This window comes from Mugil cephalus, chromosome 9 (assembly GCF_022458985.1).
Source record: "Mugil cephalus isolate CIBA_MC_2020 chromosome 9, CIBA_Mcephalus_1.1, whole genome shotgun sequence".
Classification (NCBI taxonomy): domain Eukaryota; kingdom Metazoa; phylum Chordata; class Actinopteri; order Mugiliformes; family Mugilidae; genus Mugil; species Mugil cephalus.
In genome coordinates, this window is record NC_061778.1 from 3,422,755 (window position 1) to 3,444,693 (window position 21,939).

The following is a 21,939-nucleotide window of genomic DNA, read 5'->3' on the forward strand; positions in this document are numbered from 1 at the left end:
CACCCCCCGCAACACACACACACATGGACGGGTACAGGTCAGTGCGTGAATTCAAACGGAGGGGAAACTCGGGAAAAGACACTAATAAACTGTGTTTAAGTTTCTTCAAAAACATGATGTACTACTTATCACTGTAATTTCAAAATAATTAGTTACATTGAAATATTACTGTCTTTGAATTGTAAGTTACTTTCACCAAAATAACTGGAAACATGGATTCTTTGTTTTCAATAGATCTTATTACATTCAGTGTAGCTCGTTTCCATCCAGTAGAAAGTGATGTAGAATAACATAGTTGCTAAGCTAGGCTAACGCTAACAGTAGCACAATATAATGGAGCAGTTATGGCTCATGGCTCAACACATATTGTGATAGAGATCATGTAAATTTAGGTGTATTTATACTGAAATCAATACTGCTAGAAGTTACTACTGTATAAACACCTGAAGAAAGCTGCACCGCGCTACATGTTTCCTTAAATTACTTGTGGCATTTCACAAGGTACAGAGATCTTTTGGTTTCAAAGTGAACTTAACTATAATGCTCTTTTTCTAAATAATGAGCATGTGTTCATCAGCTGTTCTCTAGCACTAATTTCAGGTTTAAAATCCATTGTAACGTGCGTTACTGACCTTTGTACCAAGTAAAATATTACAATTATTTTTTTGTAATGCCTTATATTACTGACTAATGCATTACAGTAATCGCATTACTTTTGTAGCGCGTTACTCCCAACACTGCTAATCAATAACAGAGATAAAGAATGCAAACTGCTTATATGCAAATGTGATATTAATTTGCAACTGTTTTAAATTTTCTTATGGAAACTTTCTATACACTTCCACATGTTTTCAGAAACACAGAGAGAGAGAGACAGAGAGAGCAGGTAAATGTTTGATGTAGTGCAGCTGTCCCACTTGAGACCTGAACATGCATTTTTTCTGTGTGTGTGTGTGTGTGTGTGTGTGTCTGTCTGTGTGTGTGTGTGTGTGTGTGTGCTGAATGGAAATAAAATCAACCACAGCTTTTCAAAAAATAACAACTGTAAGACAAGAAAAGACAACCAGGACACTGTAATGATCCCCACTGGGACATTACACAACAGCAGCAGCAGCAGCAGCAGCAGCAGCAGCAAATAGTTATAGCAAAGACAAAGAGTGAAGGAAGATGAACATATACAGGACATGAGATTCTGTGTCAAGTTTATGGGAGAAAACCAATTATGAACTTGTAACTGTACATCACGGTTCAGATTACCACTTTAGATTTATTTGACTTGGAGGTGAACCATCTAGTGGCAGAGAGTCAGGTTGGAGTGAAAGCTTCATGTCTGAGCCTGACTGTGCAACATCCAGAAGACATCAGGGTTCATATAACGTTGCATCTCTCTTTTTTTTTTTTTTTTTCGCAATGCATCTGAAACATTGAGTTTATGTCTGTTTCCAGGATTTCGTCCAATCAGGAAATTAATTCCCTGGTCGCATGAAAAATAAAACATGCTGCAACCGTTTCCAAAGTCCTGCTCCAGCTTTGGGCAGTGCACACATGTGCATTTAAAAACTGTATCTTTAAGATTTATATTGGTTCCAAATAAACTGGATAAAGTCCATTACGCAAATCAAAAAGCCGCAGAGGTCCTGGATTTACCCTGGGTTCTTTCAGCAGGAGAATGTGGGATTTATAGTCACTGAAAGAGTCAGAAGGCAATCTGTTTGCGTTTAGTATTTTATGTGTTTGTGAATCTACTGTTTGGGCCTGCATACGGTGGATTCTGCCATTTGTGTTTTTCTCCAGGAAAGCGTGACCAGACACCCAGTGTTTATAGCAGAGACTAATCTGGCGATAAAGCAGAAAAAAATCATTCTTTAACACAACAATCTGCAGGAGACAATTACACGTTTCTGCTGCTCAGTTTCTCAGCTCAGATGCGTTTCACATAAAACACAGCGATTTTCAGCTACAGTTTAAGAGGGTTTTGCAGCTGCAGGACGGAGATGGAGGGCAGTTTAATTTGTTACTTAACATGTATTTGTTTTGTTGTTATTCATAGTTTTAGAATTTTGCAGTGCATTTATTTTCCTACAAAATAAAAAATCCATTAGAGGCATTTTGACGGAATCACACAGAACCTCAATTGTGTATTCAACTGTGGGTCACCGTAAAAATGAGGATACAGACAAAAAATAGGAAAAAAAGGAAGGAATAATATACAATTTACAAAAGGGCTCCAAGTCATATGAAATTATTTTTTATTTATCTGTATCTAAGCTTCTCCAATGGCAGCAATGAAAGTAACTAACTCTACGAGCGATCAAAGATGTAATTTATCTAGTGTACAGTTGGGGGTGATATACCAAATATAGCAGCGTAAAAATGAGGAATTACAGTCTGTTCGCAAACATGTGATAGTCCAATAAATACGTCTTCTGTTAAGAGAGGGGCACATTCAAAACATACGTTCTACTGAGGCAGGGTTATGATTACATGTCCGACAACCAGGGTTATTATTCTTAAAGATTTTCACTAGCTCGTACCTTGAATAATGTAAACTGTTAATTTTGATTTAAAGGGGTCACGAGTTAAAACGAAACCGCTCTTGTCAAATATGTGACTTGAAGTTTAAAGCATCATCGTAACACTGGATGAAAATATGATGAATAAATTCCTTAGTGATGCAGAGAGGACGGCCGGTGTCAACAGAGTCATGGACAGAGAGGAGAATCTAGGCCAATGCAAAGCCCATAAGTCTGCTCATATATTAACAACACTCTGAAATCTCTGTCCTTTTGTTTCCTCTCTTCCTCACTCTCCCTTCCTTCCTTCCTTCCTCACTAACTCGCTTCATCTCCTTTTAGTTTCCCTCTCTTCCTTCCCCTATACCATCGTCCCCCTCTCCCTTGCGTCCAGTATTTAGTGGGATGTGTTCTTATCTCGGTTGAACAGCGTGTCAGGTCTGAGCTTCCTGTCCCCTTCCTCATCCTGCGTAGTTGGGCCTGGTTCTGCCCTCTGTGACTGAAGGTATATTAGAGACATATATATATATATATATATATATTAGAGCCAATAAAGAGTCTATTTTAAAAAAAAAAAAATAATTAGACTGGAATTGCTGCATGGAATTTAATTTAGCCGCATTCTAGTTTAGAAACAAGATTGTTCAAAGAAGACCAAAGTACCTGTGAAGAAATAATATTAACTATCAAATAAATGATCGTCGTAAACGCTGTTTTGCACTTATTCAAAATTCTGCACAAAGGAAGCTACTTGAAAAGCACAAAAAAAATCAACCAATCAATGAAGTTGTGGACTGGAAATGAAGAGCTGACCATATAAAGAGAGGAGGAGGAGGCTTGTGACAACAGACACTAAAGATAAAACACGCACATCACATTTGCGGTATTTGGCTACCTGTCCACGCTGGACCTTCGTAACGCCTGTTAGCATTACACCGACACTAATTCCCATTCCTATTTTTATAGACTGGTGACAGCAGAGATGAAGAGTCTCCGTTGACAGCAGCTGAATGCCTCTGTTTAGTCGAGTGAGCGTGACGACAAGCTAACAAATCACACAAACTCAGTTTCCAGATGTAGCTGCGTGCTAACGCTCGGCCTCTTTCTGCTTTTTATTCAGCATTACTGACCGGTCGAGTGTGTGTGTGTGTGTGTTAGTGTGTGCTGATACTGAGGAAAGTGGGCCTCGCCTCTCCCCGACAGCTGGTGCCCTCTGGGTAATCTGGATTCGTCCAATCAGAAGCAAGGATTAGCAGGCCATTGTCTTGGCATGGGTGTGCGAGTGTGGGTTCGTCCCCCATGTGTAGCCTGTGTGTGTGTGTGTGTGTGTGTGTGTTGTGTGATTGTAGCAGAAAAGGCCACTCTGTCACTGGAGATCATCCGGAAGCTGTTGTGCAGCTGCGCCGCAGCAACAAAAGACCTGCTTAATTTCATTACAAAATATTTACACGAAGATCAGCGAATATGCATAGAATACGAAATGAGAGGTAATTTTCATTAAGAGGCGCTGATCATTATACACAGTGATTTAAACCCTGAACTTTGAAGCATATAGTTGGTTTAAGGTCTAGCAAAGAACACTAGAATCATGCAGTGCAGCTTGTCTTTTTACTATTAATACTTATCAGAGCATTCAGTTTGAAGTGTTTTTCGGCCACTAGAAGGCACAAGAATTCCACCACACTGACATCACCAGCTTGTAAAGTTCAGAAGTGGATTCACCCATCAGATCACTCATCTCTTCGTCTGTCGGGTGTCTGCTTCCTTAACCAGTCACACAACAACTTCACCGTTTATAAGTTATTCATCAGATTCTTTTTGCAGAAATCAGAGGCGGAGCTCGCGAACACGCTAAGCTCACACCACCCCGAGGCCACTAGGGGGCCCCTGAGAGCTATAAACTACAGCATTGGCAACGCGTAGCTAACTATGACAACGGTGCACAATTAAAAACGAAAAAGCAGTATCACTCCGGGATCGAAGACAAACAGAAAGAAACAAGAAGAGTAGAAAGCGAAGCCGATAATGCTGATTAATAATAATAATAAAAATAAAACAAAACTGACTGAACGCTAATGGCCTAGCCTCAACTAACTACTTTCATTAGCATTGCATCATTTAATTTCTTCTTTAACTGATGTAAACGTTAGTTAGCATTAGCTACAGAGTTTGCGCCACCTGCTGGTGTCAAGACACCACCAGACAACTCGCTAAGTCGACTTTTGTTCTATTACACAAATGCACACAGATTCTTCCAATACGACAGTTTGACCTGAGGGTAAAAAGAAAAGCAGCTAATTTGCAGAATGTGTTTTTATGAAATGTCGGTTAACTGCCCGAGGCCCTGACAGACTCTACAGAAATTAAGTTGAGCGAAACACTTTATATTTCTAAATTGTATTGTGATTATTGCCTTTCTCTTTGCACTGCGGAAAGTTTTATTAAACATTTAAATAAATAAAAAAAAAGTTGAAGGAAACACTGAGGAGAAATCCACATCTTTTATCTGTCTATCTAAAAAGTAGAACATAGGCTACTTTAAGTTGTGTTCCGTGTAGGCGACGCGACACACACACACACACACACACACACACACACACACACACACACACACAAAGCGCCAACGCAACAGAATCCATCTCTCCTTCAGTGATTGAGAGTGAGCTTCGCTGGCAGTCCGTCCTGAACTGGTGCAATGACATCACTGTGTGTATGTGTGTGAATGTGACTTTTGCATTTCCTCTCGCAAAATGAGCCTCATCATCATTTTAACGGCTGCAGGGCTTTTTGTTTTTATCTTTTTTTTCTCTCTCTCTCTCTAAACTCGACAGGCTGCAGCTGCCGTTCGATGCACTGAAGAGACGTTTCCAGATCATAGCAGAGAGAACAACAAACGGAACTCTAATGTTTATTTAACACCACCATTAGTGTCTATGGACTCAGTCGACACGTCCTCTCTTACTACAGCAGTAACTCGATCAGGATGTGGAACTGATTTTAGAAATCTTATGTACCTGCAGCTGTTTTTTCCATAACTGGGTCAACAGTGATTGCAATAACCCCCAGATTCTAACCTCTACGACTGTAAATGTGCAGATGTTTGTTAGAATCTGAGACGCACTAAAGGGAAAAATAAAGGAGATGATAAAAAAATGAAACCAGATAATGAAAGGACCCCGATACACAGAGTGGAGGAAACCACCAAAGATCAAGTGTCGCAGGTCGTAAAATACAGTGGAAATATAAAGACCTAAGCAGCAAAGGTTCAGAGCAGAAGGCTGTGAAGTTCCTGAAATGAAACACCTGCAACAGCGCCACCAGCCAGAGACTATAATTGGCCCCCAGTGGTGCTGTGAAGTAGTTTACAGTGCAGGTTAAAGCTACTAGTCGAGTGTCACTCTGGACAAACCTGCAGCAAAAAAAGAAGAAAGTTCCACTATATTCAGCTCCTGCAGCTCTTACTTCTATCAGATGAGGATGAAGATTGAAAATGAAAAGCAAGAACTTCATCTCTCTATTTCCACAGTGACCAAGTGACCGAGCAGCACTTTGTTTGTTGTGATCATCCTCATCCTCATCAGGATCCAGGCCGTGGTCCCTGGCTGTTGTTTTTACTGAAGTCTAACTAACGTGACTCACTCCTTCCTCCTCCTCCTCCTCCCTGTCCTCCTCCTCCTCCTCATCCTCCTCCTCTCCCTGATGGCCACTGGAAGTAGCAGACTAAAGAGAGCTGCTTCTGCTCTGATTTCTGACTCACAGCAGCATATGCACGCTGGTGATGAGAGACACTCGAATGTCCCTCCGTGCCAAAGATCGAACACCGGCAGCGACGCGTTAACATGCCGGGGATCAAAGTGACTCTGCGCTGCAGTGGGAGGAGACTCGTCCTCCCTCTGATACTAGAAGAACTACGAGAACGCCAGAGCGGAGGGAGGAGGGAGGGAGGTAAATCATGCAATACAAATACAAAATGATTTAAGCAAGTTCACAACTGTAACACGAGGAGGAGGAGGAGGGGGAAGAAGAGTCTCTCCCTGACCACTGCAGGGATCCCAGGTCCTCGCTGAAAAGATGAATCTGTGTTTCTCAGCCAGTTAAATGATTCATCCTTTCCTCCTTTCCTTTTTTTTAAAAAAAAAAATGACTTCAGCGTTCTGCTGGGAAACTTTTGGACCTGGCATTCATTCATGGATGTTACTGAGACATGTAGTGCCCACCTAGACCAAACCAGGCGCCCCCACCACACAGCAATGTCACTCATTGGTCCAAGGTTTCGACCTGGTCTCCAAACTGATCAAGCATCTTAAGAAGGCCCATGTCCATTCCCTGATGAGCCACAACTATTTTGGAGGAACAAGGGAGACCTATAAAATGTTAGGAAGGTGGTCATAATGTTATGCCTGATTGGCAAATTTCAGATTTGTGAAAAGAAAGCCCATTTGATCTTGTGTCTGATCATATACTTATTCGTAAAATCAGCTATTACTGTTTAAAATGTTCCTTGCAAACCCAAGAAGTGCAACATAAATCTTGCTTTTTACCTTTTTTCCCCCCTACTTTATAGAGAAGAAGCTTTTCTCTTTTATGTCCTTATCCAATGAAACAAAAGATAAATCAAGGCAGCGGTCGGATTTACGTTTGACAAGCTGCAGCTGCAAACAGCTCCTCTAAGGAATAGTTTCTGTTAATAAATTTACAAGCAATAAGGTAAAAAAAAAAAAAAATGCTCAACAAAGTCAGAGAACTTACATGACCTGAAAAACTGTTATAGCTTCTTGGTTTATTAATGTTGTTTTTCTGCTCAGACAACCACTAAAGGCATAAACATTCCGGTTTCCACTAGAGCCAGGTTGAAAAAACCGACAGATCGACCAATATGTGAATCAAGTTGTCACATATATTCTGGTAAAATTCCTGCAAAGATCGTATATATATTCATAAAAGTCGAATCTCAGAACATGTTTGAAGTTTCCCGTCTGAAACAGGTTCCTCTAACTTTCTAAACATTAATATTTGAGAAATATCAGCAGAGAATAACAGAAGAGACGAGATGTGACAGAAACGCCAGAGGTCTAGTGTTCACAGGTACATGATGTTCATCCCCTGCTATGCTGAGATGTACAGCTTTTTCACTTCCAGCTCCCCTCCGAAAAAAGAAACACCAGCGAGCAAGAGGGAGAAAGACAACCAGCGGAACGAGACAGAGAGGCTCACACGACTTCTGTCACATTCAAATAAAATCAGGCGAGGAGAAGGGAGAGGGGGAGGGGGAGGCAGAGAAATGGACAGAAATTCAGACGGGGAGAGGCAGATCGGCGCGGAGCCGCGATGGCGATGTCAAAATGGAGCGACAACAGAGAAGGAGGGAGACAAACGGAGACGAGGAGAGAGGCCGCACAGAGAGAAACCTTTGTGAAAACTGTCACAACAAAGTAACGTCAGAAAAACGGAGAGGACGAGAGACGAGAAGACAGGCAGATTCCACGGGACGCACACAGACACGAAGGCCGAACAACAAACAGGATGCAGAATAAACTATGACGGAGGAGCATTTTACCAATGAACTAAAGATTAACAGAAACATGCGTGTAGCCACTAATCGTATTTTATTTCTAATTTCTGTTCAGGTTTGGATTTTCCTTTCCTTCCCTTTACTTCTTTCCCCCTGATGTATGAGAGATGCCACAAGCTAAAAGAGGAGGAGAGGCAGGTGTAGAGAGAAAGATCGACTGCAGCCATAAACCCAGGCTGGAGGATAACGCTCAGTCTCTCGGTGTAAAATAACCTCCGCCGAAGCCGGGTGGAAGCGCAGCGAGACGCTGCGGCTGGTTTTCATGTAAGCTCATTAAACAGATCTCCTTAGGCTGCAGATAAGCTCAGGTTAACTGGCTACCTTTGATCAGATCTGCTGGATTAGCTGGCTGTTAGCGGCGCAGCTCAACACCTTGTTGTTGCAAAGAGTATATTAAATGGCTTATATGGAAAAGAGGGAAGTGAAGCCAAAGCCGGAGATTCTTGATGTTCTGGGATTATTAGTTCAGCTCATCACGGTCTCATAAACCAAACCATTAAAACATCATTTATACAACAATGTTAACTAATCTGCCCATCATTAAAATTCAAACCCGGATTAATTCTCCTCTATGACATGATGGCAGAAGTTTAACTTTTTCTTTGTCATCAAAGACGTGCATGCAATATTTTGCATCATGGATTTCCTCTTCCTGTGTTGTGCTGTAGCAGAAATCCATTAAGAGCATTGTTTGAAGAGGCTAATTAGAAGAGTTTAACTGTAACGTTTGTATGCATGTATGTTTTTATTTATTTAAAAAGGGCATTGCACATTAATCAACGTCATAGTAAATGTGCCAGTGTTAGCCAGCTGGCTAATTTTCAACTTTTGGTAAGATGTTTTAAGAACCGTTATCAAATCTGTTGTTGAAATTGCCCCTCATTCATCACTACAAACCAGCCATTAGGCTAACTCAAAGCTAAAGCAAATACAACAACCAGAGCAATAGACAACAGAAACAACATGCAGGCCAATTACAGCTTAAAATGAATTTATTAATGCATCTATTAAAGCAATGAGCCCTTTTCAACCTTTCCCCTTCCTTCTGTTTCTCGGGCACAAAGGTTTCCCATACGGTGAAGAAAGTGCTGACAATGACCATTATAGGCCTCTGTTCCAGAGACGGATGGATTCATTGACTGACACCTTGAAAAGCCGATGGAAAACCTGACCGCACAGACACCAGCGTCCAGGGAGAAAGGTTTTATGGTTTAACGACGTGGCCCAGCTGTGGGCACAAAGACCCAGCAGAGGGACCATACATATCAATAGACAGATAGACAGATAGACAGATAGATAGATAGATAGATAGATAGATAGATAGATAGATAGATAGATAGATGTTGTATAACTGCTGCAAAGTTTCAGCCTGCAACACTAAACCAGCGGAGGATTTGTTCTTCACCTCATGACCGTTACCTTGGCAACCGTCTCACCCCTAAAAACCAGTCGCACCAAAACACATATGCGCATACGCTATTGTGCATATACACCCAAACACACACTCTTTCATGCAGCTGGGCAGCTGTTGGTGATGTCATGAGCTGTTGTTCCAAAGGGAGAAAAGAATATGTTTGTGTGTGTGTGTGTGTGTGTGTGTGTGTGTGTGTGTGTGTGAGAGAGAGAGACTCAGAGAGAGAGAGAGAGAGAGAGCATGACTGCATGTGCTGATGTAATCAGCAGCAGTAGGGAAACTTGGACCTGTTCTCTGCTGCAGTCGACCAAGTCTTCATTACAGAAAGAACGAGATAGAAGAAGGAGAAGAGGGGACAAGGAAAAATGGAAGCAAGGGGAGAAAGCGTGGAAGGAAAGAGAGGAAGATAGATCAGAGGAGACAGGAAGGAAAGAGCGGTAGAAAGATTGCTGGAAAACAGGTGAAGCAAAAAAATAATAAAATAAATAACAAATGTGTAGAACCGAGAGAGGAAAGAAAAGTTCAAGAAGGGAAACAAAAAGAAGAACAGAAAGAATGACAGAAGAATCGGAGCTTGTTCCAACTCTGCAGCTTATGTGGATAAAGAAAATGTGATGGTTGCTTTACAACAGGCTGGCAGAAAGTTCACCTCGTCTCCCATGAGTGCCTACGGGCTTGTAACGCACGCTCTCCCACTGGCTTCCACATCATTTACACCAGACAAAATCATGGGCAATTAGGAAAAAACATATTAAATCCCAGAGTTAGAGTGGAGCGCTGGGCCGGGGGAGGGCAGCTTTACAGGTCCATGGTGGCTTTTACTGACTTTAAAAACAAGAAAGCAGGACAAACACACCAAAAAAAGGGGGAAAGTTATTGTTGTGTGGAGGTGTGAACCTGTGTGTTTCCAGAACGTGGCGTCTACTGCAACGCCCCACGCGGGACTATTAATACCTCATATTTTAGATTTGTGGCAGCTTATTCTGCTTCATTTAAACCTGTTGACTTGATAAAGAGACACTTTTGTCTTGGTAGTGGAGGATCAATGCACTTGTTTATTAATTCTTATTAACTTTTCTAGTTTAAAGTCAAATGAAAATTTAACAAATTAACAAGTACTCATTTGAGGACATTGGGATTTCATCATTTTTTGCATTAAAATAAACATTTTTTTTTAACATTTTGGTTCAGATTTCTTTCAAATACTACCTCCAGGTCAAAGACGATGCTTATTTTTTATACTTCTCAGGTCCTACTAATCCCAGACACCTTAATCGTATCTTAAAGAAATAAATTCTGAGTAAATACTTGGGTCTCAGGAAGCTAATGAGCAACGAGACGAACACAAACAGAAACACAAATGATCCGTCTCCAAAAAGGTTTTTCACAAACAACAAAGTGCAACACAACCGAAACATCACATTTCCAAAATGTCAATGTTCTTTCTACTTAATCACCTTATTTCACTTCATTTAAAAGCAGAAACAGGAAAAGTCACCACATGACTTCCTGTCAACCTCCCTCCTACTCTCTCTGTCTTTCAGTGTTTCTGCTCCCCCATCTCCTCCCCCCTTCCTCCCCTCCTTTATCAGTCCAGAGGTCCGGCAGTGACAGAGCACTCAGCGAGAAGAATAAGGCAACTCTCTCTCTCTTTCTCTCTAAAGAATAACAAAAGACGCTGGAAGAAAAGGCAGGAATTCCTCTGCTCTGATGTAACTCTTTTCACTTGGAGAGACCTGCTGCTGCTCCTCGTCCAGTCTCCTCCTCCTCCTCCTCCTCCTCCTCCTCCAACCCACACGGAGCCTTTGCTCATTATCTCCAAGCCTCAGAAAAAAAAAAAAAAAGAAACATCTTTAGTACTGTTTAAGGCCGGGTGGAGATGAATCGTAAAGCAAAAATCTAATCAGGGTTTGTATGAAAATGGATAATTAACATTGTGACACGACCAATAAAATAATGGCAAGTAATTACTAGTATAAAGAGAGAATAAAGGGAGCTGTCCTTGCATGTTAAAAGCTATTTTAATGATTGAAACCTTTTAAAGTTGGGGTAAAAGTTATGCAAACTGCAGCAGGGATGTGAACTTCTTAACTTTTTGTTTCAAAAATTTATGTGCAGCTAAGTTTTGTTACTGTTCTGCAGAAGCCTTGCACGCTTCACACTGAATGAAACTGCAGACACACAGGATTTATCTGTGCATTGAAAGGTGTCTAATCCCCTTCCTTCCTTTGTTCCATGCGTTCTCTCTCTCTTTTTTTTCCTCTCTTTACTCTGAAGGCTTTTAGTTTGAAGACATGCGATGATGTGTCTGATCTTTCTGCTCTGCACGGCGTTCTTTTCCTGTAGCCGACGACCAGTTTGGAGGTCTTTAAAAAAGTCTGGATGTTTGATGGAAGAATCACAGGGAGCGCGCGGAGCAGGATCCCTCTTCATTCTTCATTAAATCAAAGAGCAGACAAAAGCTTTTTCTCCCAATCACTCTTCAACAGCTCTCCTCCCCTGTTTCCCATCATCCTCCCCACTCCTCCTCCCTCCTCCCTCCCCCTCTGTTCTTGCCTTCCTCTCTTTGGCAGCAGGACCAGCGTTGCCCAAGTGACCCAATGCCGTGCAAACAGCTGAAAAGATGCCACGACTGCCTCTCCACTCCTTATTTTCCTCTGGTTTCTTCTCCTTCATTTAGGCCATGTCTGCCCCTAATCTCCCCATTCCCTGATTCTGTTTCTCTTCCCTCCATCCCTGCGCTCTACCTGCATCCACATTCATCTGAAAGCTTCCAGCGAGCCCTCAGCAACACCACAAAGTAGAAGAGAGCGGAGAAGAGGAAATTGGGGCTTGAATTTCACCGTAGCTCTCGGGTGGAGAAGTCTGTTTTTGTGCAACTGTGGGTCAAGCGGGTACGACAAACAAACAAACCGAAGCGGCGACGGTTGGCAGAGCGGCGGAGGCAGCAAACAGAACATTTTTTGAAAACTTCTGAGGTGAGCGTGCGCCGCAACCTTCACAAACAGCTCCTCAGAGTCTGTTTCATAAACCAGTCGATGAAAATCATAGAAGTGACACACACAATAATTACTCCCACATGTGCAAAAAAAAAAAAATATACACACACACACACACATGAAAGCCAGCCATAAATTATGATAACACCTTGCACATGTTATGACCAATCCTGTAACAAGCAGTGCTGAACGAGGATGAAGTCAGCGGCACTGACCGGGCCAGAGAACGGCTCTGGGCTGCAAGGATACAATGCAGATGTGAGAGCCTTGTTTCTGTAATTCTACACAATCCATCCAGGGCAGAGAGCCGCTCAGTGTCTCTCTGTACGTGTGCAGCTATTGGAAATAACTGTTCAGAACAAATGAGGACCAGAAACAGAGACCAGAACTTTCCAAGTGGTTCATTTTTCTGGTTTGCTAAATTGAATAAAGAGCGGCCATCAGTCTGGTAAGCTTCTTCACTTAAACACAAGCGTTTCGGGGGATGCAGTGTGATGGTTGGCATTTTGAGTGCAAAGTGTTTGCCACGAGTTTACAGTGGAAACAGTAGTTCGTTTTTAAATGCGCATGAACACAATCTGACAGTTAACATCAAGCAGATGAACAGCATGTGAGCTAATTGGTTTCTTCCAACTTCCTGGCTGTGCCTTCAATCTGGAATCCAGTCCAGCTCCAGTTAGCTTTCAAGTTTTCAACTAATTCAGTTCCCGACCACAGGCAGTCCTTCGTCTTCTTCTTCTCCTGGGAGTCCTGACAGTTTCACGTCTGGACACTTTACTTGGGATGGGTATTGTTAAGGTTTTATCCAAAACGGTATAAGCCAGAGGTTTAAAGAATGAAAACATCCAAACTTTGTCCAAGCCTTTAAGGTATTTTGAGATGTGCAAAATTAAACAGAATATTAGTTTAAATAATATATATTAACCAATATAAAATAAAATTCACAACAAACCATCATAATTATCATAATAAATGCATTGCATTGTCAGATGTTAAATCAAATTCGAGCAGTTTGCTGATGCAGAGTCTGCATCTTTTCAGGTGAAGTACAGACCATGTTATTTTACCCTGGATTTCCACTGGACGCATCTGTGGCACAAAAACTGATGTGTCGTCACGTGTAGCGTCGGTACAGTAGTAGAGTTAACAGGCACTAATTGAAAATTCAGCGGGACCGAAGTGAAGCATCAAAATCTGTGTAGCTTTTCGGTCTGATTACTACAATGGCACCAAGTATCAGTACCCATCCCTATGTTTTACTACCCTCCGTAGGTTGTTATTATCCCGTGAAGTTGACGGTAGCCTCTATGCTATGCAGCCTCCACCTCGGCCAGTAAACTAACTATGAAGTTGAATAAGTTTTGCACTATATTGTACAGTAGAGTTTATAACGAACTAGCATTTAGAATACTAAAACGGTCCATGGTTTGCACTGATGCGTCTGCATGGGTTCTCTCTGGGTACTCCGGCTTCCTCCCCCGATCCAAAGACACGTTCATTAGGTTAATTGATGATCCTAAATTGAATGGTTGTCTGTCTCTCTGTGTTAGCCCTGTGATAGACTGTCCAGGGTATTCAACGAACCAAAACAATATACAACAATAGTCGTGAGTAGTGACGTGAAGATCGATACTGAAATATCAATACCTCTGATGCCAGGTCTTTATGCTCTAAAATCGTTTCTCAAATCAAAACATTGATATTTTTGATACTTCGGTCGTTCGAAGTAAAGTACATAATTAACAGGAAAACAGTCTACAGTAACAAAACTACTGAGCAACACAACAAACCTAATGAAACAGCTCAGGTTGAACCACAACACAGAATACGAGGCATTTATGTGCAGAGGACAGAAGAGGAGGGAACAGAGTCAGGATTAAGATGCAAGGTTTCATTTTATAGTAGTTCTCAATAGTTAAACAGTAATTTATATTAATGGGCTTTTTTATTTCACTTATTTCTGTTATTTTAGTGTTTGAAACTGGATTTTCACATATTTTGTATAATTGTGTGTCTGTTCTGTTGTTGTATTAGCTCGACTATATAGTAAATGAGGCCACTACCTCAATATACTTCAAAGTTTTTTTTAGGTTTAGACACATTAGGGTGCATTTATACAAAGTATTGGATCGTTGGCGCTGATACCAGCCTGAATTTTACTCAGTATCGGATTGGAAAGGAGGTAAGTATCGGTTGTATCGAACATCACTGGCTACGAGTACTATCCTCTGAAATGCGCTGCACGACACCTCAGGAACTTGTGTTTATTTCACTTTAATTTGAGTAAAGACCACAAACAAAACAGAGGCTAAAATGCTCTTAGTTGCAGTTTGACTAATGGTTGTGAGAATTAACACCGGTGGAAACGAGGTGCTGGTGGGGCCGAGTACAAACCCTGATCACGTAATCATGTAATGTAGTCACAATTTTGTTCTTGTTTTTGTCAGAATTCATGCTCCAGGTCGCAGAAAAAAGGTCAGAGTCAGGGCACAGGGCACAGAGGAACTGAGTGTAGTGATGGCAGCAGCTGTAATGGTGTGTTCCACTAGGTCTTCCCCATGGACCAAACACACACACACACACACACACACATACACATATTCCCGTTTCATGTCATTAAACGGTGACATTGCAGGAACCCTCCCACACACTCACACACTTAACGGAAAGAACGCGGATGGACTCGCCCTCACACGCAGTCGGCTCAGCTATCCGGCCCACTAGAAAGTCACACATCTCACTAAGTAACCACAGACAACTATATATACGCACCCAATCACTCACACACTCATCTGTCTTCCACACACACATGTGGTTGGTTGGTGTCCTCGGAGGGCCCGGTCCGCGGTAACCGGACCTCGTGTGAATTCTTTGTCGACCCAAACGAGTTCAGCGGCGCTCTGACTTTACTCACACCCTCATACACACACACAGAGAGACTGAGACGCATACGCAGAGGACGTCTTTCTCCATCTGTGTCTCCACGTCTCTTTTATTTCTCGCTTTCTTTCTTCCTACATCTGCTCGCGTCGTTGCCTCGTCCTTCCGCAGGTAAAACCATTTTCCAGTTTTTTACAGTTCGTAACCTCGGCTGAAAGCGGAGCCCCTCCTCAAAGGCGTGAATTTATGTCTGTGTGAGAGGAGATGAGCTGTGTTTGGACGGAGAGAGGCTGCAGGATGACAACCCACCAACACTCATGCACGGCCTCATAAACACACACACACACAAACACACTCCGTCTCTAATACCCTGTCTTCAACTCGTTGAGTGTTATCTCCACTGTTGGTATCAGGTGTCGCACAAATGCCTTGATGGAGCCACACCTGTCTTCCCTGCCTCGACACACACACAGACACACACACACACACCCCTCCTCCTGCTCCTCCTCCGCCTCTTTCTCGTCTTAAAAGTTATCCAAACAGTCTCCTGCAGCCTCCGCTCTCATGTGTGTGTGAGGTGTGACTGTTTATTTTCTGCCGTGCATTTGTCATTTCAGAGCCTGAATCCAAGCGTGCGCTCATATTTGTATTTTCGTCTGTTATTAGTTATGTTTGTCTATCTTTGTGTTGTGTGTGTGTGTGTGTGTGTTGGATGTGGACAGTGTCAGCTGGTCTAAGCCTCCTCGTCCCCACCCTCCTACAGCCTCAAATCCCCCCCCACCACCACCAAATCCATCTCTGCTCCCCATGCGACTACAACTGCCCTCTTGCCCTGTCAGCTGCCCGGACTCTGCTGTCAGTCTCTCTCTCTGCCTCTGTCTTTCTTTTCTTTCTCCTTCATCATATCTCTCTTCCTCTGGGACCATTTTCCCTCTCACACTCTGAGGATCATTTACAGTCTCCACTAAAAGACCGTCTCCCAGAAGCGGGAATCCTTCGTTCACACCACGCTAACTGTAATTCACTTTGAAGCAGGTATCTTTAAACTAAAGGGAGAGACCGTTTGCCGCGTGGCAACGAGAGCATTTTGATCAAACTTACTTGAGTCGTAGCGACGATAGGCGGATAAAACACTTGGCGACGGAAAGTGGGCCGGTATCTGGTCGGACTAATCTCTACTACTTTGAGGCTAAGACTAATGGACGAGATTAATGTCGCTGACGGACATGTGACACATCCGCAAACCTCGGTTCCTACCACCAATCATCTCATCACGCCGGTTATTCTGTCTTAAAATAGACGAGTTGGCCCCGTCCTGCACAATACATCATTTCGGGTGGGAAATATACAAGGAGGTTACCTAGGCAACCGCAGCCTGGAACATCCATCAGCGACCAGCCGTGCGCCGCGAAGCGATGGACGACCAGCGGATCGTTTATGTGCACATGAGGCTTTACATTTATTTTGAGGAATTTTGGAGGAAAGATTAAAATAGAGACTATTTTAAAAAAAAAAAAAAAAAAATGACTCCCTACTTATGATCTAATGCAATAAGTGCATTTTATTTGAGCGTCCAAATCCTAAATCCAACTTAGGATAATAGGAATGTAAAATGGCTTGCGGCATGGCTTGTAATATTCCAAAATACAACAAAAAAATAAAAGATTTTTCCTAGAATTCCTTCATTCAACATCAACATCTAGCCACGCATTGTGACATGTTTGTGTTCTCCTTAACAAAAACCACTTTGCATCTCCTCCTCCCTCTATCACTCCACATTCCAGACACTTCCTCTCATTTCCTTCCACTCTCCCTCAGATGAACACACCCTTTGTCCTCTGACTCACGCTGTTCGGAAACACAGATACAGTAGACGTCCGTCGGCGTGTCTGCTGACTCCGAGCTGAGCCTCGTCTTTCACAACTTCACAGAGCGGCCAGGTGTGTGAACTCAAGCCTCGGTGAAATCCTCTCGCCCCTTAACGCCCGACACCGTCACATGTGCCACGCATGGGGATAATGGAGCCTATGTTAGTGTGGCGCTCTGCTTATTGAGTTTTACTGGACCACATAATAATAATGAGGAAAAAAACTTCACAGCCTGGGCTGCTCCTAAAGGAAGCGACGGATCCGTGTGTTCCATTTCCCAACTAATAACTTATAGACCAGACGTAGCCAGGCTACAGATTTCGAGCTGTTTTGGAGACTTAACGTCACGGAATCTGTTGCTATGAAGAAATAGAACATGAAACATGCCAAGAGTCAGCCATGCAAGCGCGTACGCAAGAAAGTTTTTTCTTTTCCGCCCGAAACTCGAAAAAACACAGCGATTAAACAAGTTGGGAAAGAAGATGTAAGAATGACAGAAACATTTTATATGTCATGTTTGTTTGCACCACATGATGAGTTCTACAAGGAACCAGAATGAGCTGTTTAATGGCTCATGGCACGTGGAGCAGGCTTTGACCATGCACACACATCAACACACACACACACACACACACACACACACACACTCACTGAACATTTACTCAACAAAGCTCGTCAACCATGGAGACCAGCATGCCTGGTCTTTTACATCATCATCATCATACACAATCTGGTCCCCATTTGTTACAGCTGGGACTGCAGAGTGTGTGAGTGAGTGTGTGTGCATGTTTCTGAGCATGTCTCTGTGCATGTGAGATCACGTATGCTCATGTGTGAATGTGTGTGTGTGTGTGTGTGTGTTTGTGAGAGCAGGGACTTGGCTCTGCACCGAGGACACGTAGCCTGAGAAAGTGAAAACTGTGCAGAGCCTCACACACCAAAACATCTTCAACTATGCTTGAACTCTCGGGCTCAGCGGCTCGTTCCTGTGTGCACCGCTAGCGAAACCACCGGAGGATTCACACTCAAATACGCACTCTTCTTCCAACATGACATAAATCCAGAGTGGAAAAACAGCTAAAACTCCGGCCGAGGACGAGGAGCCGTACTGTAACTCGAACCCAACTTCTACACTCTGAGAAATCTGATCACCGACTGAGCAGAAAGAAGTCGGGTTGCTTCCTCTCGCTCTGACTGAACAGAGGGATCCGAGCCAAGGCGTGGAACATAAAACATGTTCACCAAGAAAAGTTGTTTCTTGACCTCTCTCCAAAGTCGTTTCATGTCTCCAAGTGAAGAGTTGACTGGCAGGAAGAAAATGACCCGGCTCCTGTTAATTTAAGTCGGTGTCAGTTTCATTATCTTTTGATGGAACAGAAAATAATGAGCAGTGTCCTCTTAGCATGAGACAGCAGATTTCAACTTTGAGTAGATTTACCACAACGATCAGCGTCTCAACTCCAAACCTTATTAAACTAACAGAACTTTTCAGTCAATTTACCTTTAACCGGCTCGTTTGGAACTGAGACAAGAAATTATGTTGACAACATGAAATCCCTTTTTATAGATGGAATTTTTCCTACATTTGAACAACTGAGAACTAAATTTAACTTCTTCAGAACAGTAATTTTATTATTTCACCAGAAGAGTGGGGAGCAGCCCTGGAGGGGGGTGAACCCCAGCTCAATACATTGCTCGCCATGGAGTAATCCAATTCAAGGTGTTACATCAGCTTCACTTCTCAAAAGTAAAACTTTTTATAATATTTCCAGATGTATCTGTAGCCGCTGTAGGTGTTAACCTGCCTCCATTAGCACTCACAGTGTTCCAGCTTGTCCAGTGGAATCCCACCTTCAAAACTCTATCGGATGTTTTTTCAATTGGAAATCAGACCAGATCCTGTAATTGCCTCTAATCTTTCGGGTGGCGGGTTAATAATAAATATCTTGTCGAATAACAAAATTTGTCACTCTATTAGCGAGAAGGATAATCCTTCTTCAGTGGAAGTCTGGATGGACTCCTCGCTTCCTCATAAACATTATGATTATTTTAATTATTTTTGTCTTTAACCTCACCTCACGCATACATTTGATGTTAAATTATTATTTTTTTACTTCTGTAAATGCCATTTTTTCTTTTTTTCCTCACATTTTTCACATTTGTTATCACTATTGACATTTCTGTTGTAAATATATAAAAAAAGGTTTAAAAATATGATTAAAAAAATCAATAACTTCTTTCCAATGGTTGTTTTCATGCAGGCTTTTGCATTTAATTTGACAGATTTTTGCTAAATATGAATATAATACGATCTTAACTGGACTTTATTAGTTAAAGATAAATTAATCATTATTTTAAAGCAGTTTAACAAAGGCAAAACCTTTGAATTTAAATGATTTTACATCTCCGACCCAACCAACAATCAGCAAAAATGCATCAGTCGACTCATTTTTCAGTGTGAGAACATATAACCTACCGCCTATTACTTCCTTTAATCCTTCTTTTATTTATTTATTTGCTTTTCTCCTCCTCAGACGGCACAAAGCTGCAGGAGAGACACTGGGCTCCAGGTGAGATTCATTACAGATTCATTCCGCTGCTGATTGGAGATCAGAATCTCATCTTAGCGAAAAGTTCCACCTTAAAAGTGTGAGGCAGGAGGTCTGTGTGTGTCTGTGCATGTCTGTGCACATCTGTGCATGTCTGTGTGTGTCTGTGCACATCTGTGTGTGTCTGTGTGTGTCTGTGTCTGTCTGTGTGTGTCTGTGCGTGTCTGTGCATGTCTGTGCATGCGCAGACTTAATAAACCCATGATGGACATTTGTAATTGGACGTAAATGAAACAAGTTTCTGATAGAGCCCGGAATAGGAAGTGTCTCCACTGCTTTAAATCCCACTCTCTTGCTCTTTCTCGGTGTCGTGTGTAAGTAGGCGGAAGAACGTGGCAATTAGCAATCAGCTAAAACACTAATTAGCTCCCTCTATCTTTACGCCTCGCTCCCTACACAGTATCGGTTCAGCTCGGAACGCGTGCACGACGCTTCCTTCCTTGCTTCCTTGTTGTTAGTGTTGGTGTGTGTGTGTGTAACGTAACATTGTCGGTGTGTGCATGTGAGCGTGGAGGGTGCGGTCTGACTGGAAGTGTGACCTCATCTTTATTAATGACAACCATATGGAACACGGTTGCATGATTTACAGCAGAAAACAACAGGCGGCTGCAGGCTGGAGGAAGATGAAAGAGGAGTTTTTACAGGACGTGGCTCAAATTTATTGACGAGACGACGCACACGCATGAAGGAACTGATAGCTGCTGGGAAACACAACGCTGAGGCTCCGGACAGGAGAGGAGAGGAGAGGAGAGGAGAGGGGAGGAGAGGAGAGGAGAGGAGAGGGGAAAACGAAAGGAGGCAAAGTTAAAACCTTGCAGAAAAACTACAATAAAAAGAGATGATTTAACACTTGATTAATTTCGGGAAACTCAGTTGTGGGCACTGTGGTTACTAACTAATCAGCGCATTCTTTGCCAAAATACCATTTGTAGCCTAATTATGTTCTTTTATTTTAATCATTAAATGTTGAAAGAGGATTGCATGGACAGTAAAGATTAATTATTGGATTGAGAATGAGGCGATCAGATGGCAGACGGGGTAAAACCTCAACCTGCCATCACCTCCGGGTCATGAGGTCACGAACCTCATCAGCCACTCCGTGTGAACCCAGCTGTCATGTGACCAGACCTGATACCAGGCTGTGTGTGTGTGTGTGACCTCTGACTGCACACACACCATCACATCTGTACATCACACACACACACACACAGAGAACACATGTACTCGCACTGTAATCAGGCTCAGGGCTTCGTAATTAAAGTGAGAGTCCAGCCGGCGCGTCAGAGAGACGATATGACAGCTGACGGCTTTGTGGGAACTCAGACTGGGGGAGGCGGGGATTAATCACAAGGTGGGGGAGTGGGGGTTGGGGGGGGGCATGATAGTGGGGTATATGTGTGTCGTATGGGGGGTGGCAGGCTTACACGAGGGCTTCGGTGTTTTGAAAGGAGGGGAGAACTTTGGGGGAGCTTTCACTGGGGGATTAAAAATAATGGGACTGGGGAGGGATGGGGGGGGGCTCGGGGCAGCTGTGGAACCAGCTCTTTTGTAAGGGAGGGGTGTTGTGTGTGTGTGTATGTGTGCGACAGAGGGGTCCCAGAGGGCTACCTTTGTCCCTCTGCCAGAGATTCAGGGATTGGGGGTGTGGGGGGTGTGGGGGGGGGCAGGGGGGTAAAGACGAGGAGAAAAAAAAAATGCAATTTCACAACTGGTTCTCTCTGTTTCTCTCATCAATGAGGCTCTTTGTTCGCCACGCTCACCTTCCTCCTCCTTAAAGCTAATGCTGCTCCTCGCACACACAAAGCAGGAGTCTAAAGTGAAGGAACCTGCTCCTTTAAGAGCACACACACACGCACACACACACACACAACACGCACACACACGTTCACACAACACACACACATCTGTGTCAGGGTGTGAGAGGTACTCAGAGACATTAGCAGATTTAGACCTTTTTAGATTTGACCCCTTTGTGCAAAGCAGGGGTGTTGCCATGGCTACCACCAACGCTAAGTGTCATTGTTGTGGAGGGCCAATCAGGATGGAGCACATTAGTCTGCGTCTGCGTCGTTTTCTAAGTCGCA

At 42.9% G+C, this 21,939-nt stretch overlaps 1 protein-coding gene across 1 annotated transcript in view; it reads right to left on the reverse strand.

Moving 5' to 3' along the window:
* Positions 1-16,999: 16,999 nt before the first annotated feature.
* Positions 17,000-21,939, reverse strand: part of LOC125013496 (RNA-binding protein Nova-1-like) — a 38,979-nt gene continuing 34,039 nt past the window's right edge. Inside the window, exon 4 of the mRNA XM_047594226.1 lies at positions 17,000-18,576. Within this exon, the coding sequence (XP_047450182.1) occupies positions 18,527-18,576 (50 nt within the window). The 3' untranslated portion in view covers positions 17,000-18,526. The remainder of the gene's footprint in view (positions 18,577-21,939) is intronic.